This window comes from Cyanistes caeruleus, chromosome Z (genome assembly GCF_971803275.1).
Source record: "Cyanistes caeruleus chromosome Z, bCyaCae1.hap1.1, whole genome shotgun sequence".
Taxonomy (NCBI): Eukaryota; Metazoa; Chordata; class Aves; order Passeriformes; family Paridae; genus Cyanistes; species Cyanistes caeruleus.
The window spans coordinates 41,068,889-41,090,580 of record NC_141732.1 but is presented as its reverse complement, the minus strand read 5'-3'; the positions used below and the strand labels follow the sequence as shown (position 1 = coordinate 41,090,580).

At 33.1% G+C, this 21,692-nt stretch overlaps 1 protein-coding gene across 3 annotated transcripts in view; it reads right to left on the bottom strand.

Moving 5' to 3' along the window:
- Positions 1-21,692, bottom strand: part of LOC111941807 (contactin-associated protein-like 4) — a 207,361-nt gene that overhangs the window by 146,787 nt on the left and 38,882 nt on the right. For all 3 annotated transcript variants that reach the window (XM_086866886.1, XM_086866887.1, XM_086866901.1), the window contains one exon: positions 13,502-13,612. In XM_086866886.1, coding sequence (XP_086723012.1) covers positions 13,502-13,612 — 111 coding nt within the window. Of the gene's footprint in view, positions 1-13,501; positions 13,613-21,692 lie in introns of those variants that run through there.

Sequence of the window (21,692 nt, the reverse complement as noted above, 5' to 3'; positions counted from 1 at the left end):
ATGAAAAAAACGTTATGCCTAAATGTGGCCACAGAGCTAGAGGGTAAGTGCAAAAAGCAAAGTCAAACAGAAAAAAAACTTATTGAACTATTCCTTTAAAATAAAAGAATCCTGATTCATCATTTAAAACCAATAGCAAAACCAAACTGTTCTGGCTTATTGTATTTTAGATTAGGTACGGATGCTAAATCTGAACCAGAGTGCCTGTAGTTATTACAGGCCACATAGCTCTCAGGCCTGACTGAGAGCTAGCCTGAGAAATTCATGGGAGGATTTGAAAACAATCCTCAGGGACACAAAACAGCCTTGCAGGTTCTGTTTGTCTGTCCCTTGTTTTCCTTGCAAGAGAAAGTCAGAGGGTGTTGTGCCCCACTAACCAATGATGGTAATGTAGTGATTTGCTAACCAATAAGGGTTTCCATTCTGTGCTTTCCACGTACCAGTCTATAAAACAAACCTAAAGTAATAAACTAGAGGAATTCTCCTGTTCCGACTCCCTTGAGAGTCTGTGTCGTTCTTTTCGCTGTTCCTAATAGAACGACAATTAGGTATGAGGTACATGTAGTTAATGACCAAAGAGCTTTTACTTCTGTTTCTACTGAATATTTGCATCTTAGCAAAATGCAAATGTATGGATGTGCTAAACTTTGCAAGACTGTCAGAATACTTACATTTTAGTAATTCAGAATAGTTTACCTCTAATAGATGCACCTTGGAAAACTGTAAAGCATTCACTTTTTAAGGAAATTGAAGATCTTTTCTAGTACCAGATATATTCAGGAGCAATTATTTTTTAAAAAGGAAGAGGTTTCTCTTTTGCCAACTAGTGCTCACTTCAGAATGCAGTACTCTTTTTAGAAATGTAATGAGTCACACAGTTAATATTAAAAAAAACCAAAAGGATATTCAGTTAACAAGGTGGTTATTTGTGAGAACACACTGAAGATCTAAAGAGATAAAACACTATCGTAAAAAGGAATAAACAAAACAAAATCACATGCGTTATCCAGAATTCTTACAATGAATGAAGTTACAATGTATATTTAAACCCTCTTGGTTTATTAATCAAAACATGTTTGTAAGATGTCTTTAAGACTTTCCATATAAATATTGTTAAAATACATTGAAAGACATGAGAATGGTCCACTGAATATCTTATTATTATTATTCAGAAACCTTTTGAGTAAAATGAGCTGGAATAAAAGAAGAAAAACCAAAATTATTTTAAAAAACAGATGTATTTTTCCAATTCATTCTCATTCCAAAGTAATCCTGATCTTGTTTGACTTAAGGTATGTTACCATACTTAGGCTCCTGAATTCAAAATTAATATATCCTTGGCTACAGTTCACATTTGGTGGTCTGTTCTTTTTTGCTTGCTTATTTTTGAGCTTAATTAAAATCAGTGGTTTCCAAAATGCAGTTAAATTGCAGACATCCTGTTTCAGAATTAAAGACGTACAATAACCGCAAACAAAGGGTTCTGCTTGCCAGATGTAAATCTATTATGCCTCTCAACAACAGCAAAAGTGAAGATCCCACTTCATCCCTTCATTCTATATTTAGAAACCAGGCGCACTTCAACATGAGGCAGCTTAATCCCTTTTAAAATGTTAGAAGTTGGAATATCAAGGCTGTCTGAAACTTGATTTATCAGTGAGCTCTTGCCACTGTGTTTTTGACAATTTATGCTTTAGAATCAATAGAGACTTTTGATTTCCCATCAGAAAGACATTCATCTTTCTATAGTTCAAAGATCTCATATTAAAGGAAGAATTCAGCTGCTTTATATTTTAAAAAAATGTGCACACCTCTTACTCATCACTCACAAAACAAGTAAACTATAATGCTGAAAAAATTTTGATAGAATCTACTTATACATTTTCTTAATATTTTTATTCAATTATTAAAATTATTGTAACACTCCCTTATAAAAATTTAGAATTTTCAATTGAATTTTACAGTATTACTGAAATAAACAGCTGTCATCTGAAATGATGCAAAAAGCACAAAGTGTTCTGTATTGTTTCTGTGTTAAAATTCCCACCTTTGTGTTTCTCCCAGCTTGCAACACTGGAGATCTCAACTGTGTATATTTTCAAATCAATGCCTGATCAATGTCACTAATTATGTACTTAAAATCCCATCTGCCTTGCAAGTTTGTATTAGCTATACATTTAGCACCGTGCTCACACAAGATATTCAGTAATACAGCTATTTTGTTACATTTGCAAAATTTTAGAAGAGATAATTTCAATTTACCATCAAATAAAAAAAGATGATTAAATGGGAATAATATTTCTCCGATTGTATTACCCACCATTCTTGGCCCCTATTAAGCAAAATATGCTCTTTCAGTCTTCAGAGTTGTTTTCTTTTTTAAAAAAACCTGAATGTTGCAGTAAAACACTAGCCTAGCAAATATGCAAATGATCTTAACTAAGTCCTTCTCATTTTCCTGGACATTTAGTTTCTCATGGCTTTTTTTTAATAATTATTTTTCATAAAATTCCCAGGTAATGGACTCAAAAATCTGTTCTGGAATTCAAGTCTTACAAAGTCTTGAAGATCCCTATTGAACTTTCTGGTTCATTATAATATTTGGAGAAGTAATAATTAGTTTTGAATATAATAAATTACCTGTCCTGAGACACATTTGTTAATGTAGGCAACAATTAATAATTTGGATTTTACTTTGGATTTTTATTTTGCTTTTTCCTTTAAACCTACTTCCTCAAACAGGGTTATTTAAGGCTACATTTCTCTTTGCTTATCTTTCTGGCCCAAAACAAGGGAAATTAGCCTTGTGGCAATGATTTTGTGAAATATGCTCACAACAATGTAGAATTACCACAATTTTTTTTTTTCTGTTCCTTTGCAAGTCATACTATTTATCGATGACCTCTTAATGTTGTGCAAATGGTAGAGGGAGTAATGTATGAGCAAGACATCCTGCAATCCATGCATGCTTCAGGCAGACAGCAACCTTATAGTGAATTGATACACAGGTATCTGATAGCAGCACCATTTCTATTTGAGTTAATTCTCTGCTGAAGGATTAGAGAATACCTCAGCCAGAAAGTAAGATAAATTCATTACAAACACTCAGTTTCTGACCTCAGAGTGTTTGCTGATCTGACTTTTGCAATGACTATCACTGCATAGCTGCAATTCTGGCATGTTAAGACACTGGAAAATAAAACACCCAAATCACCTTCTAGAAAAAGTCTGATCTGAGACATATGCATGAATAAATAGGGTACCCTTCATTTTCTTTCTAGACACAGTCATGATGAAACTAATGCACAACTGCACTTCAGTTCGCAAACAGAGAATGAAAGCCATATTAATATGTAGAATAAATGACTGTATAAAATGGAGAAGCTTCCACCCACAAAAACAAACAACTCCATATGCAACTCACCAGAGAACAACAAAAAATGTAATGTTCTTATTAAAACAAACAAAACATCAGTAGTGCTGGTAGTCTAGGAAAGTTCACATACCATATAAAGGACAACGATTTTTTATATCCCAAGATACTGAAGACTGAGCAGTTTAATTTACTGATGACCTTTTATTTTCATTTAACATGGTTCATAAGCTATAATCTACAATTACCAATGTGACACTAGGAAGAGACCACAACAACAGAAAGAACATTAAATAAATAAATTATTTAAATTTTAAAACCTTCATGACACTGTAATTTAGGTCTCTAATATTTATAACTGAAAAAACTATAAATTCATATAAAGGAGTTGGCATGCCACATTCATGGAAATTTTAAAACCCACAGGTAAAGGCTTTTTGGAGAATAAACCGGTTCATAAATTATTTAACTGTAGAAAATTGCTAGTAGAAATATCTCCAATCCTACAAATGATAAAAATATTATTTTTATTATATGTTCTATTGATCTTAAATGGTGTTATTATAGAAACTAAAATTTGTGTTAATAAACTTAAAACAGAATTCTTTATTTTGACTAATAATAACAAAGGAAATTAAGAGGCAGGCAAAAAAGTCTCCCAAAAAGGGTACTTCTATAAGGGACTTAACAATATTTATAAAAATTTCTACTAATTTCATCCAAATCAGTTCTAGCCACTCTACCTCACTACTGATCATCACACCACAAAATCAAAAAAACAACAAAACCACCAAACTGAAAGTATATTATCACTTATATTTGTACATAAAAGTCCTTCTGATGTAGTTACTTGACATTTTTATACTGCTTTAAGCCACTGGGAGGAGGTGTGGAAACAACTCCCTTAAGAGTGATGAAAATCATTAAGTCAAGTACAAAAATTTTCCTGAAAGTTCATATGGCCAAAGCTGCACCATCATACTTTTGTGTGATACTTATACCAGGAGCAATGACAGACATTTATTCCAACATGGACAAGGATGTTAGTGTGCTGTTTTATTCTTCTCTGTAGAGCTCAGAATTTTGTTGTACCCTCGTTCAAAAATCTACATCAAGATAATTTGTTATAACCTCTCTGGTTATCAGTCAAGGTACTGCAACAGGGAAATTTATTGAAGAATGATGAATAGACTTCATTGTTCACTGAAAATTTCAAGAAAATAGAGCAACAAATATATATTTGGTTTATTTTACACTAATTTTCATGACCTAGAACTAGTTTCTCTGTCTGACAAACTCTATATGCAACAGGTGGTAAATGAAAATTATTCTTATGGAAAATAAATTATTCCTGTTTAGGATGAAAATAAAAGGGATGTAAGACTGCTGGACAGAAACTGCTGTTATTCATCTGGCCACATGAGCACTGAAATTTATTCAAAACAGCTAAGTAATAGAAATTCATTGCTAATTTCACTTCAAAGTCCCGAGTGGGAGATGTTTGTGATAGAAATTTTAAAAATGTGAATGAAAATGGTATTGCATATGCAAAAATGCATTTTGGATACACAGTACTGTTATATAGTAGATCTGTGTATTTCACGTATTCTTTATTATTACAATTATTACTATATTCTTTATCATTATCCCATAGATGGATAGAAATCAAAAAGCTGAGACATGTCAAAGTCACTTTTCTCCAGAAAGTTCTACTTTATATATTCGTCAGCTAAATATGATGAGATTGATACTTTGTAAAGACATGTGTCAAGAGTGCCTGATGTATTTTCAACTCTTATCTCTTATCTGAAGTGGTTTAGTTCATGGTTTTCTGTATCTTTAAGATACCTAAAGATGTAGATTATAATGTAATATATAAATTCAATATAATTTCATTAAAAATTATGACTATATTTATATTAATTTTCTGCCTATATGACACTGAGGGAAATAGTGACTAGGATATTCATTAGAATAACACCATTTATAAAGCTTTGAGATTAGGAGTCCTGAGGTCTCCACACGGTCAGTCTAGTATGGCATTAACACTGCAATATGAGCAGGATGATGAAAGGGAAAAAAAAATATGTCTTCTGTGCCAGAAAGCTGGTCCTTAAGAAGCTAAGAAAAACTATTATAAATGAGATATCAAAAGAGACATCCCTTGTACAAGTCTCTGAACTTTCTGTAGGGGTGTGGCAGGAGGAATATTTTCTATTATAATAGCATTCTCCTTTAAAATGGGAAAATTTCATAATTGTCTAAAGACTGGAATTTATGACACATAGCCTTATTTTGTACTGCAGTGAAATTAGTCATTATTACATGACATAGAAAATGTACTTTTTTTAATTTAGGAAATTTTTCAAAATCTGGTTTTATCCCATCTAGCAATTGGTGCTTTTCAGGTTTTTTTAGCAGAAAATATTTTAAGCTCCTTTACCTTTGGCCTAAACATACAAGAAAAAAATTAAGAAAAGCAGATCATCACTTATGATCTATTTCTCCATCCTGCAAAACATTAAAGAAGGCATGATGTTAAATTCTTTGTTACTGCAAAGCAATCTTGGGAGTCAAATTCTATTTTGACTCTTTAAAAGACACAATAATGATTCAAATTTTGGATAGAACTCAGCCATCATCTAAGATTTCAAAAGTATATTGTTTAGAACTATCTAAACTCAGGAAAACAAAATGGTTATGTCCAGATTTCTATTTTTTCTTCTATTGACTTTAACAAAAAAGGATAGTAGACATGTTGTAGCAAACCTTATTTTTGAAGTAAATTTTTATTTTATCTTTTTCTCAAGCCTGTACAAGGTTGCTTGTAAGAGTATTTGCATACTGTAGTTCAACCCTATTTTTTCAAAACTATTGTTAGTATTTTTTTCCATCCCCATAGCTGTATTTCAGGTATGAAAAGAGTCCCAAGCAATTTCAGCAATGAAGTACCCTTATTACCATTTTTTTTTTACTTCTGTGAATTTCACCATGGATTTTTCTATTCCAGTGATGAAACACATGAAATAGCTGGTTGAAACATTTTGTTATGTTTTGTTATGATTGACTGAATTTTGATGACGAGGATGGAATTAGTTTTCTTGAAATAACTGTACTAATATTCCTAACTCCTTGTAAATGTTCATGAAAGCACAATGGGCTGAAAATATTTAAAATGTTAGTGAATCTTTTATACTATTTATTCACTCTGTTTAAGAGTAGTTTCTTCTTTCTTCCTTTTTTCTCATTTTGCTTCTCACCCCACATCTTTTTGCAATATCAGAATCACACCATATACACATATGAACAGAAGATACAGCAAAACAAAAGCAGGATTCAGATTTTGACATTTATGCAGTAATACTGCTTCAAATTCTACCTTTAATAACACTGATGTACTCCTGAGAACATCTTAAAATTGTGTACATGCAACATATGCATGTGCAATGCCATATGCAACTTTCCTATGTGTCCAATAGTATTTTTAAGGTGTCTAATATACTTATTAAAAACATTTTCTGTAGAAAAAGTAAAATAAAAGTAAAAAGCTGCAAAGTGGTATTAGAAAAAAATTTGTAATTAATATGCTGAGAGATCCATGGTAATGTTCTCACTGAAAGATATAGTTATTGTAACAGATACAGGAAAGAAACCAACCGAACAAAACCAAACTGATTTCTTCCTCAGAAACTGCATGGTCCTGGACTTTCACTGGACAGCAGTATGTGAGTTGGTCCTTTATGCAGAAATCATGTAGAAATCCTTATTATTTTTCATTTAAAAGCAAAAGATTGAGATTGTTACTTCTGCTTTTTTCCTTACATACATACCTACATTAAATTCAGGTAAGTCATAAAAATATGTCATGATGTTAGATGGTTCGACTTAGATTTGCTGTTAGTTTATAAAAACATAAGGGTGACTACCAGACTCAGTCTTTTTTTGTTCTAGTTTCCTTTTCTTGTATTAAAGCAAAATATCAGCTTTAATGAATTTTATTTGCATACTACTGAAATGAAGGGGGTAAGCTTTTCCTAATTATGCTTTGGTGACATATAATCATAGGTGAAATTAAGTTTTTTACTTTGTCTGCCATCTTATTTTAATTGTTAGCATTACATTATGAAGGTTAAACTGAAAAATTGATGAAAACAGACCTTCTTATTGTGTGAGAAATGTTTTTTTCTTTAACTGTTGACTTGATGTTTTTTCTTTACTGATTTCTAGAATGCATTTATCCATTTTGACTACTTAGTGTGAGTTCTCAAAAAGCGATTAAAGTATACTGTTTTATAAAAAGAAAAACAAATATGGAGTTTGCAGTACCATACTGAATAAACTTCCCTTTAAATATTTTTTGTAACAAAAAGAATATATCAAGTATACCCAATATACCAGTTCAAATATATCAAAGAATATACCAAAAGTATACACGTATTACATAAAGTGCAGGATACTCACTGTAATGGTAAGGTAAAGGTAATGAAAAAGACAAAGAAATTCCATATATACATCAGAGGAAAAAAAAAGCTGTTCAGGCATTCAAAATTCCAGGCTGCTTTTGAAAAACTGGCAGGGTAAGCTGACAGCATAATTAGAATACATGGGTTTCTTCCTACTTCAGGGAGAGAGAAAGCTGTAAGCCAGTTTTTTTGGCTACTTAACAACTTCTATATTCAATTTTCTTCTGTCATATTTTGATCAATTAATTGTGTGTGAATATGGGGCAAAATAATCACTGCCAAATCCTTATCCAACTTATTTAGCTGTCCAAATATTAAGGCTACTACAATGGTATGTTCACTCTTGAGAAAAACTGTACTCTGCATTTTTTCTTGCATGGTTTCAGAAGTTCATTAATTCAAAAGAAGGCCTGTGTTCCTGGAATAAAGGCTCATGGTATGGTGATTCATAGTGCAATTAATGTATCTTTTCCATGGGTTTTGGAATGGTGAATTAGAAAAAAGGAAGTGTGTACAACTAGCTTGACAGCCCACTGCAGACAAAACCAGAAAATGCTGAGCTCAACAATGACACAACCTTCTCTCCACCTGGTAAAAGGCTCTTTCACAGATCCTGGCTGGGAAATAACACACGAAGAATTTGCAAATAGAGCAAATCCTCTGCAGTGCCAGACTTCTACTGACTACTCATCATGTAAATTATTGGCAATGACAATAATTATTGGACAGAAACATATCCTTGATGGTCCTGATTAGGTATTGGTATTTAAATTCCTATCACTATCCCAGGCAGGCATGCTCTGAATGCTGACTGCTTTTTCCCCTTCTTCTGGAATGCTTCATTTCACCCTAAAAAGCACTTTACCTTTGTTCTTTTTTCCTTTTTGTTTCATTTATTCTCTTATGGCTAGATATGTAAAAAGAGACCACCTCCTCTGAACATTTTTTGTGTCACCTATTCCCACTGGCATAGGAAAACAACCTACGATTTCAACCAGACTTTCAGGATCCAGAATTTTACAGCACAGCTCAGTGGTAAAGTATAAAGCTATATAGAAAATAAAAACTTTTTATCTGTTCACTTATGCACTAGTTTGTTTGGGTTTTTTGTGGGTTGGTTTTTGGGTTGTTTTGGGGGTTTTTTGGTTTTGTTTGTTTGTTTGTTTGTGGTTTTTTGCTAGAGAAGAAGCTAAGGAGAATTGTCAATTTAGTTCAATTCCTAGATTAATCTCAGTCACAGATTTGTAGAATACAGTTCTTATTTGATAAGTATGACCTCTGCTCTTTCCTCTAAATAGTTTATAACTCACCTTGTTAAAGTATTTATTTCACTTAGTTATATTGATTACCATATCTCTTCATAATTGTTTTGCCATGATTATTCACATTTTCACCAATCTTCATGTCATTATTCATTTTATCATAAATTATTTGTGCTTACTTCTATATAATCAACAGAAGTATTGAATAAAGTTGGCCTTACAGTTTCCTTTGAACTTCTGTGAAAACACCTTTATATAGTAATCATAAATGCATTAGGAGGTTCACCACCTGGATCTCAATACATAGAATCTGGACTGCATTGATATGGTGCTATTATTTAAAATTAAAAATTCAAACAACATTAGGCCAAAAGTCAAACTCTATTTATATTAAATCCTTGAATTTTATGTCTGCTAAGCTCAAATAATTAAATTGGGTTTAAAAAAAAATTATTTTTCCATTAAAAATGTTCAACTGCTATTAGCGTTTGGGGGTTTTTTTACTTAGTTCTTGTTACTTAATTTTTCTATCTAATTTTCCATTATTGGAAGTAAATCTTATGTCAGAGTACCTACTTTAGCCGTTAGCAGGAGTATTCATTAGCTGTGCTTGAGTACTGAGTATCTGAAAACTTCAGGGAATCAACGAACTAGTAATAATTAAAACTCAGAAGAACATTTAATGAGTTACTCCTGGATGTTATCACTTTCCCTAACTGCTAATGGACTGGAATTTTTCTTCTTTTTGTTATCAAGGTGTTCAGCCACATTATCTTTTTGCTTTACAGAGAGAAAGCTAAAACATATTCTGTTAGCTGTTTTACTAATCATTCTCCGCTGTTATCATTTTTACTATGTCTTCACATAAAGTACATGATGTAATTTTATTTTTTAGGCTACAGTTTCCTCTCCTCAATCACTTTATCCTTTCCTACTGATTTTTTCACATTTAGTAAACACAAATCTACATGGTTAAAGAACTATTTCAGTGCAACTTCCCACATTTCTGGTATATTTCCTGCTATTTTTAAACCTTCCATTACCAGCAGAAACAGTGTAGGTGTATATGCATATTTAGTTAATTTCTTTATTAATGAAGGACATAATTTTGACTCCCATGTAAACTGTGTAAAAATACTCAACTTTTTTCTATCTAAAATGTATACAATTTTCCCTAATTTTGGCATTTTAAGAATCAAGCATATTATTGTACTGGAACCACAATTTGCTTGTCCTGAATGAATGTTAGGAGGTCACAATCACACCCAACCACTTACTTTGGCTGCAAAAAAAAGAGTAGTTTTTATTCAAAGTAGAGAGTGATCTATATTAAAGGCAAACCCACTTTCAGTTATCACACAATTTCTTTTAAAACTCTAATGATGTCTTCATTGCTTCCATAAAATCACTGACAGCACGTGTCATACCTTCCTAATAACAGATTTTTTTTTCTAGTTTAGCAATCATTTCTTGTGTGGCTAAATGTTTTTGTTTATAACCATGACTAAAATATAATATATATATATTATATTATATATCATTATATATTATTATATATTATTATATATTATTATATATGACTAATATATAATATAATGACTAGCTTTGTTTCATCCAAATAAAACTTTCGTGTTTCACTTTCACTTTTCACGTGTATACATCTACAAATATAATCATGTTTTGCATGGGAAATTCACAGGAAAGAGTTAAACACAAATTCAGTGTAGAAAATGTATTCCTGGTTCCATAGCAAGTACTGAGTTTTTTTACTCTCACTGAAAAATAAAGAATAAAATATAAGTAAAAACTAATTTAATTAAGATTAATTTACTGAAGACTGAAGAAATTCTCATCTCACCTCATCTACACCATTCCATAAAATTACATCTGAATGAACCAAAAGGTCTGCCTCTGTGAATAATACATTTTAAAAGACAGGCAAGCCTGGGAAATCTCTCTTGCCTTCCAGCTTTGATGAGGTAACCTGGTGCCAGTGGACCAGCCCTGCTCTGCTGCGGCCCGCGCCATCGGGCCGGACCCCAGCAGTGGCTGGGCAGGGGATGGGAGGTCACAGGGCCCCGGCTGCTGACATCTTGCTGACACCAAGCCCTGTCCCACTGCTGCTGACCCATGCTGAACTGGGGTCCCCTGGGCTTTGGGACCGGCTCCAGACTGGGCCAGGCCCCCTCCACTGCAGCCCCAGCGGCTGCTGGGCAGAGAGAGAGCCCCAGTGCAGCCTGAAATCCATCACCGTGACTGCTTCAGCCACTGCCCAGCAGAAACCATCATGACCATCTTCAGGCCTGGGTGAGATATTAACCTTTTCACTGCACAGAGGAGACCTGCAGACCTTGATCCTCTCTGAAGGGAGAGAGAAGGATAGAAGTAAGAATATGTACAAGTCAAAATGAAGACACCAAGGTCAGTAAAGAATGAGTCAAGTCCCAGACTGAAGAAGAATGAGGAGATACCCTAGTATTGGGGTGGAAAGTTTTTTTTAGTGAAGCCATGGAGATGGCCTAAGATACACAGGAATATCCCCTTTAATTCATGAGGAAGTACTGGGGAATGGAGTGTTCAAACTGTAGGTGTGAGCAGAGGTATCCACTGATGAAGCAAAGCAGATGCTGAAAAGGCTGTGATCCCAGGAGACACTTGAACACAGGAAAAAATAAGAGTAATGAAAACCCTTTACCACCTGGGAAAGAAGAAGACGTCTACTCCCAGAGATAATTTCAGAAACAGATTAAAAGAACCTTTGCTTTTAAACAGCTCATTCTTAAAATAATACCCTGTAAGTTGACATGACCCATTAACTCAGCTTTGGAAAAGCTGTGAAAATGGGAGGAACTTCACAATTGCAGATTTTTTCCCAGGCAGCTGCTATTAGTGGAAATGAAAAGCCACAAGAGAACTGTTTCTTGTGGAGAAGTCTCAATGGCATGACAAGAGAAAACTCCTCTCTCTGCAAGAACTGATGAAAGACTGTTGTAGAGGTAGTAGCTTATTTAAAATCCCAGGTTTTGTCTCTTCTGAAAAAAAAAGAAGCCAGGCAGGGGGAAGAAAAGTGTTCTGAAAGTTTTATTCTGATTCTTCTTATTCTTTTGGTTCTGTTAATAATATTTTCTTTATACCTTTTAAGTTATGATCCTGTTTTACCCTACTCCTAATTCATATGTCACATGAAATAAATAAATAACTGTGGTAAGTGCACTGGCAATTTTAGCCAGCGCTAAACCTACATTATTTGGTGCATTAGCTGAGAAACGAAAAATTAGGAAACCTAAACCACTAGACAAAATTAGTGTTTCCACGCGGTTCAAACTGAAACCACCACACTAACCAAACAATCTGATCATATTACTAAACAATGACAAATGAATAAGACATTCAAATCTCTAATCCTTTGAGTACCGTGAACTTGAGGTAGACAGAATGAGAAGGTAGACAGTCACAATCTTCTAGTTAGGCTACGTGCTGTTTTGAATCTACATGAGTTCAAATGGTACCAGATGTAAGGTGATAAGCATTTCTAATGTGTGCATACAGTACAGAGCAAAGCAAAGGAAATTATAAATCTTAAAAAATGCATTTTAACATGGCACAAACAACTTCATAGCACATGAAGAGAGCAACTTGGAAAGCACTTTCAAACATTTCTAGGGAAGACCAATATGAAGATACTAACTTTGACGACAATACATGTATTATTTAAAATTCTAAGAGCGTATATTACTTCAAACTAAGAGACGTCCTTTCAGGATACGTAATTTCCATTGATATCACAACTTTATTCAAAATAGCAGTTCATGCTTATCAAATCACACTAGGTTAATAAAATAGATTGGGATATTCCTTCTTCACTAGAGTGTTTCTGTCTATCACACATAGCAAATATTCAAGTAAATCATGGAGGTTCAATAACAGAAATTATTTTGGCAGGATGAAATATTCTTAGGATTTATTTTATATATTTCTCAATTAAATACAACAATGGACTACATGAGGGAAATTTGATACATTTGAATGTCTCTAAGTAACCACCACTAATATTGTGGCTGAATTGTTAGGACTAGATTTTGACCTAAGACAAAATATTTCAGTGAAGTTTCCTAGGACGGCATCTTTGAAACAGTTTATTAATCAGATTTGTCATTTGTAATAATTAAACAGAAGTCAGTATCCAGAGATGCTGCTGCCTATTCAATAAGCCCACAGAGCAGCTCCAGTGCTCATGTTGTCAGATAGCTTACCATAGGGTGGGAAGTTGAGATTCATAACTTCCTTGAGCTGAAACTGCACTTGTTCGTGGTTGGTATACAAACAGTAATATATGCTCTTGAATACTTAAACGGTTTTCATTTCAACCCAGAATTAACAATTAACCAATACAATTCACTCACCCTCTCTTCGATTAAGCCTTGCAAATCCAGGGCTGTGACTGCTAGACAGCTCTGATGAGCTACTGAATGATGACTGAGGCAAAGCAGAAACCAACTGATCATCACAATTATCTGCCAATGAAAAATATCATATACAGGTTAATCCAAAAGACACCACCTAGTGGAACTGTAACAGAATCAACTCTGCATCTGAGAGCAGCATATCTCTAAATATTTCCTCTTGCTGTACTACATGTAGAAGTACCAGTACTGAAGCACAGGTTTTGGGTTTTTTACCCAATATTTCATGAGACTAACAGATGATATTTTATCATATCCTTTAACCAGCTGTTTTTACCCACTTTTAACTTAACTTCTGAGATCACACCAAGATATGGTTCACGGTTCACTCACTATGAACAGCAAGTGACACATTCAATTCTACATTGCAGCACCAAGCTACAATCTCACCACATGCTTTTTATTTACTTTTGACCTGATGCCAGCAATATCTTTGCAATCACTTTTGATGTGCAATCACATTTACAATACATACAGCTGTTTCAAAAAAAAAATATCAAGCCAAGCAAACTGAATGAAATTAACTAAAAAGTAATTGCATCCCTTTTAAGCACAGTAAACATAACAAAATAGATTTTTTTTTTTGCTTTGCAAATGGTATATGTATTTGATATAGACACAGCATAATAATCATTATCCCACAATGATTAGTATGCAAGTCCTAACATCCTACAGAATAAAACCTGAGCATTTCAGAAAAAGAAGACTTAACTGCAGTTCATGATCAATTGTGCAGAAACAAGCAAACGCTAATCAATACTCTAGCTTTAAATGCCTCTCCAGCTGAATTACTATAAAGGATATGTCTTCATTCTCCATTTAAATTTGAAATGTATCAATTAAGAATCAATATCTGATCTAGTTTAGTTGAAAGAAAATTAACTTTAAAACACTCAAAGAAGTGCAGCAATACCGGGGCCAGAATCTGTTCTTTACAGAAAAGGAGATTATGTCAACTTCTAGATTTTATGAAGTGTTTCTTTTCATGACAACCACATTCTTTGGATGCAACTAATAAATGAAAAGTCATAGGTGAATTCTTTTTCTTCCAACCCTTCTATTTGTCTGCTATGAGGCTTCACTGACAAAAACTATGAATATTAATGAGTACAGAATCTTTTCCTTACCTTAATTAATAATTGTTTCTGCTGTGTAATTATAGGTATTTCTAATTAGCAGCAAGATTTTTATATGAATGTCCCAAGGGTATTTTTTGATTGCATTCAAAAAAATTTTTTTTAAAGTTGTTTAATTTAGATCTTTGAGCCAAGTTCTTTCTACAGGAAAGGCCTAGTACAGGTCTTGACTGTTAGAGTTAGAAGTTCTCTCTTAAATCCCATAAATAATATACATTCACAACAAATAATAGGTTTTATTAATCGCTCTTGATAAAGTCTCATATGCCATATTCTACCAAATACAGAGTACATCACTCATAAAAAAAGAAAATAAAATTATTCTTTCTTTCATAATTTTATTTAGTGTTCTACATTTACACAATAAAAAGGGCAGAATTTTATGCCTACTCTTTAGTATCTAACTGCAAACTCATTTCTTCACTTTATTTTCCACAGATTAGATTTACAGTGGTGAAAGAAGCAGTTCTACTTGGGACTAATTGTCCAACTGGTAAGCAGAAAAAAGAAAAAAAATGAATGTCTTATGAGCAAATGCATTGCACTGCTAAGTCTTGGAAAATGATCTCATTAGTGAAAGGATTCTTTACAGCACAGAAAATAAAAAGAACTTATTAGTTATAAATTGCATTTGACAGAGAATATGATGATGCTGTGTTTCACACAGGGAGCTACTCACACTGCTGATGCAAGGGAACACTTCAAATGTCACTGATCCTTTTTCTACTGCCAAAGTCTACATTGTAAGTCTAGATATCAAGATGAATATTAAAAGAAGAAAATAAAAAGGCATTTTTACTCAAATCTGTCTGCATGACATACAATCACAGAATCACAGAACAGTTTGAGTTGGAAAGGACTTTTAAAGGTCATCTAGCCCAACCCCCTGCCATAAGCTGGAACACCTGCACTAGATGAAATTGCCCAGACCCTCATCCAACCTGATCTTCAGTATTTCTGGGCATGCAGCATCTACTGCCTCTTTGCATGCACAGCTCTAGTGTTTGACCACCCGCATCATAAAAAATTTCTTCCTTCTAAGTCATCTAAATCTACCCTCTTTTGTTTCAAAATCATTACTACTTGTTCTATTGCTACAGAGTTTCTTATTAAGTTATGGAAGGCCACAATAAAATCTGCATGGAGCCTTCTCCTCTCCAGGCTGAACAATCCCAACTCTCTCAGCCTTTCCTTATAGAAGAGGTTATACTCCATCCCCCTGAATATTTTTTCAGCCCTCATCTGGACCTGCTCTGCAGATCCATGTCTTTTCTGTGCTAAAAATTGCAGAGCTACTTGTAGCAGAATGTCTTATCGCTCTCAAATGCCTCATATTTTATATGTTGATCTTCTGGTGAGAGGTGGCATGTGTTATGAAATGAATCATCAGGAATGAGAGCATGCCATTAATACATAGAAGCACTAGTAGATAAACAACAGCAGGCACACTAGTTTTAAATCACCCCTGGGTATAAGTCTTCACAAATTTCAATTCAAAATAAAATAAAAAAGCAGGTACAGTTCCACTGGATGGATGATACATCTGCCTCTGTAATGAGAACTTCTGCCTTTTTTCACATTTTTCACCTTTTTTCTTTTTAATGTACATGTTGGAAAGGAATCAATGGTACTGAATTATTCCACCCAGATGGTCTAATACATGTGTGTTTGTGAAACATACATATTGCTTTGAGATATTCCCAGAAGAATTCTATGAGCACTTAGCATTTGTCATATAATAATTTATGTCAAACTCAACTTGGAAAAGAAAGGCACATAAAATTTTGAATATTAAAAAAAGGTATTATCCAAAATCAAAGAGTCCATAATAAAACTTTTTGCCTTTGCACAATATGAGAAATGAGCAATGTGTCACAAGTAGATATACCCCAAATAATTTTACATGTCTTCTACAACAGCCAATATGCCTTAATTCAGGAAAATTATTTCATATGAACTTCTGCTTTATTGCTTAGCACATGTAGTTTAAAACATATTCTTGTGGCAACTTCCATTGTGCAATTTAACTCAAATTTAGTATGAATTCCAGAGATCAAAATGCTCTGTTGAAATTGTCAAGAACCAGATGGTCATTATCAATTAGCTTCTCAATGTAAATAAAAACAAATTAAAGAACAGTCTCTGCAGAGTGACAATTCTGTATGCTTTCACTTACATTGGATGACATTCTACGTGCTGGAAACACTGTTTGAATTCAGTGCTTTCTCACACGCTACCATTGACTCTTCATTTGTCTTGGACAGCCTTCCACTGTACAACGGAACACATCTCACTGCTGAAGGCAATGTAGGGCGTTCTAGTAACATTTCACACAGCTTCTCTAGCCTAAAGGAATACTTAAGAAGTCTATTCTAACATGAGATTTAAACTAACAAGTTTTAGTTAAAGGTTGTCCATCATATAGTATTTATTACATTTTTTGTGATAAATATATATTTTTTAAAAATACATAAGGACATCAAAGGCATAAAGAAACCCTAGGTTTCTGTAATATGCACAAAAGTCTGATAACAAGGTTTTTTGAAAGAAAAATATATAAACAAAACACATATTACCTGTTACTCAAGAAAAATTATTCAAGTTATATAAGGCATATATTTCCATATACCACAATTCCAGTGTGAGTTTAATCAAATTTATAAAGCAACTGAGGCATTTTAAAGTAATAAAACTCTTAAGTGATATATGAATAAATTATGCCTATCATTTCTCTTCCAGCTTCCCATTATGCATACTCAGAGTAAACCAAGGAATTTTTAATACACAGGTACTATAAATGACATTGATAATGCCATAGGAACTACAACAAAGGAGTTTAAATAGGATATCATCCTACAATAATAATAGTTAAAATAACAATAGTAACAGTTATCACGACTATGTTTAAAACATTACGGTTAATCAAATAAATTTTGTTCCTTCCACCAAAGCTGTTGTTTGCTGAAATAAAAAATATTAATAAAAATAGCAGAACACTGGGACAATCTAAGATTTATTTTTTCAGAATACATAATACAGTATATTTTACTTTCCATGTAGTAAAAAAACTCATTTCATTTACAAGCATAAACCTCCTCTTTTCTGTGAAAATTTCAAGAATATATGGCACTGATTTTATTTTGAATGTAACAGTTTCTTTATCTGAATTATCAGCTTGGTTCCCAATAAAGACTAACAGATTTTAATGCTTTTCAGTTTGCATGCAAATTTAATCTAAATAAGCAAATGCTAACGTATAGTGCCTAGCTACTACAAGTCAATGTGAAAAATAACATTCTGTTCATAATTACCTAAAAAGTACATGCATTACATTGACACATTGACTTTACTCATGACATATCTTAACTCAAACATCCCAACCCAAGAGCATACACAAATTAATATATTACTACTTACCTTTTTTATGAAATTATTTTCAGCTATTATATTGTTGCATATACCTTTTTTTTTCTTAAAATTCAATTTAATCAAAACCCCCTCAACCAACAAGAACTACCAATTTCTTAATTAGCTATCAAACTTCTCAAAAGGCAGGACAGAAGTAGCATAGAAGGAAAATAAAGATTGTGATGTTTGGCTCCCCTAGAAATCTATCAAGTTCTTTGGTTTTATGAAGGATTCAAAGAAAATATTGAGTACCTGAAGAGCAAAGCAATGCTAACATTAAACAAAAAAACAAAACAAAACAAAAAAACAAACAAAATTGTTCCAGTAAACTACATGAAAATAAAACAAGAGTAAAAAAACGCCAAAGAAATCTTTGCAATCTTTTCTCAAGTAGGGAAAACTAAATATCTAATTATCAGACACACAGAATAGTTAAGAACATCTGAAAATGCAATCATAGTGGTACAGAATAGAAGAGGTAATAGAAGTGTAATAATGTTCATCCTTCCCATGCAGGTAAGCCCTACAAAGGATCAGTTTGCTATCAAATTTTTTATAAATTAATATCTGTCATGAAAAACCTTATCAAAAGGAATGAGGCTCATAAAAATTAAAGAAATGTCATACTCTAGCAACAAGACTTTGTGCTTCCTAAAACCTAAAAAAAATGTGCCAAAAAACCTGCCCTCCAACAAATCTTTGGTTCTGTCATGTGCACTTCAAAGTTTCTTCTCTTGAAACCGTGAAGACCAAATATTCTCTAGCCTGTCTATGCTTTTCAACAAAAGAGACTTTATTTTTCCCAGGAGTGAGCACCTATGTCATTTTACCTAATAGAATTTTTAAATATGTTAATTGTGGTAATTTAGTCTTTGGTCAGTGTGCAGGCTTGTAATTAGTTTCAAAAGATTCATTGAATTTAATGAGATTCCTGTGACACAGATAAAAAGAGATTTCCCCTCTCCTTGTTTTCCTGAGAGGTATTGACCATTATGCTGGTCCCAATCTTAGTGAAATCTTCATCAATAAGAGAAATGAGGAGAAGTCGACAGATTTACAGACCATTAGACCTTCACAGTTTCAGGCCTTCTAGCTACACAATAGGCAACATCACTAAAGATGAACCTGGCCTGTCATTACTGCTGCTGCTATATGCTTATGCTTGCATTTGCTTCCTCGGTAACTTGTTCAGAGAGCCAAAAAATTTCTTCATCTTAGGTCTACTGCTGGCTATTTGTAATTGGAAGTTTAAAAACAACCCACTAGGAAAGTTGAACTGTTTCGTTCATGCTTCTTGCTAGCCACGAGGGTTTTCCATTCTTCAGTTCAGTTTATGCAACATATTAGGCATTTCCACATAATTACATTTCAGCTACATGTAGTAGCCACATAAATCCATCATGCTCTACTTCACAAAGGTTTTCTGCTGCTTACTTCTTTGAAAGATGTTAGCCTTTCAAGCAGAAATTTTAGTACTGACTAGCTCAGGCTGGTTTTCTTAATTTATTTTTTATTTAAATGCAAGCTTTCGTTAATAGATTTCACTTATTTCTTGGAGGTGGTGGAGAGAGAAGGCAGGGAGCTGACTGCCCAAAATAAAAAAATAAGGTTTTAGGATTTTGAAATAGTTTCTCTACAAATGTAAAGACTTTATCAAGGAGATAACCCACATGGCAGGGCTGATGATTTTCCTGAATTTGAAACAAAGTCTTCCAGTTTTCTGATAAAATTTTTATCTTTTCCAGGTAGCAGTTGACACAAATTTAGCACAGAATTCTGACATTTAGCAGTCAATTGTTCCTTTTATATTCACATCAGGCATGTGATTTTTACCTTAAAAAAATACATGAAATGCTGTATTTCCTTTCTTTCAAGGAGCCATCCCTTTTTCACACTTGCAGCTAATTTCACACCGACAAGAAATCAAGCCCAGCTAGTGAGTACAAAAAGGCAAGTTTCCTCTGTGTTCACAGACAACCTTGCTGTTCTTCAGGGACATGAAAGACTTTTTGTGACTGAACGCAGCAAACTTAAAAAGACAACCCAGAATAAATAAGATAAACACTGCAGTTATATAGATCAGAGTTTAATTATACAGGAGTGGAAGGGATACAAAAAAATGTTTCCCTACAGACATTTGCAAAGGTTCAAACCTTCCAATGTATCTTCAATTTCTGGCATGGTTGTTATACAGCTGGAAATTGTGTTTTTCTTAGGTTTTTATGTTTTTGTTTTTAATTTTCGGTTTTTATCTGATTGCATTGTATTTTTGTTACATATATTAGGGAAAGAGAGCACAAAAACCAAAAAGAGTTCTGGAAATCCATAATCAAGTGAAATAAAGGACTTACTTGTTCTTAGTACTCAGAAACTACTCACAAGACAGGAACTCTACTATTAACTGACATTAAAGAAAAATTAACCAAATTAACTCCCTCCTGATTCTCTTGGTCTTTTCCAGAAACTTTTAGACAATGATTCAATGTAAGGCAAATATTATCACTAAAACTTAACTCTTAATTTCTTCTACCATTTGAAACCAGAAAAGTTCTTATAATAATTTCCAAGATGATTAGATAAGGACTGTATATTTTCATGATTCCAATTACATTTTTTTATTTGTGAATTCAGTGGTGAAAGAGCATATGTTTCACTAAAACATTAGACTAGGACAAATTAGACCTGAGAGGTGATGCAAGAAATAGGTGACTTCCAGTTAGGATCTTCTTATTCACTTTGAAGAAGCAAGTCAAAATTTATTAATTGAACAAATATGCTCCAGTAACACTTTTAGATCAATTTCTTCAAGATGTATCCTACAGTGAATCAAACAGAAGGTCTTCTGCTAACTAGATGGGCAAGTTTTGTGTCTTTTGACTTAAAGGCTTACTTCTTATCAAAAAAGAGTCAGAGTGGCAAAATTATAATAAACACAATCCAAAACATCAAAGAACCACAGTTTTGTGGATTCTAATGAACCTTATTTGGTTGTATAAACTCAAAATAATATTAAATTGTTTCTATTACTGAAATATCATGCATTTTCTCTGAGTTTTTTTTCATAGTAACATTACTACAGGTTAAAAAAAAAGCTTTTAGTATAAAAAGAGCAATATAATAAATATTAGTAAGTACGGTTTTACGGGTAAATAATTTAATTCAGTAAGTCTAATGGGTTTTTTTCTGGAAAAGCTATGAAAGACTAATGCACTTTCTAATGTCAGTTGGAAGTTTCTCAAGCATGCATGGTAGAAAAAAGATAAGGTATTTAGAGTGAATGAAAATAGATACATATATTGTAAAGGAGTTGAAAAAATACTTACAATATAGAATTAAAATATTTCACGTTGATCAAAAGTACACAAACTTTACCATCAGCATTCACTTTTTCCCATGTCATTGTGCAATATATGAAAACTAATTTTGTAGCACCATGAAATGCTCATTGTCATGAAGTACGTCTGACTTTCTTGATGGATGATTAAATTTTCACCATCTTAGTGTTATGTCATAATCTATTAAATTTGGAATATCTTATAAGAAATTAATTAATTTAATCCAGAAAAATGTAATCAGATAACATATAC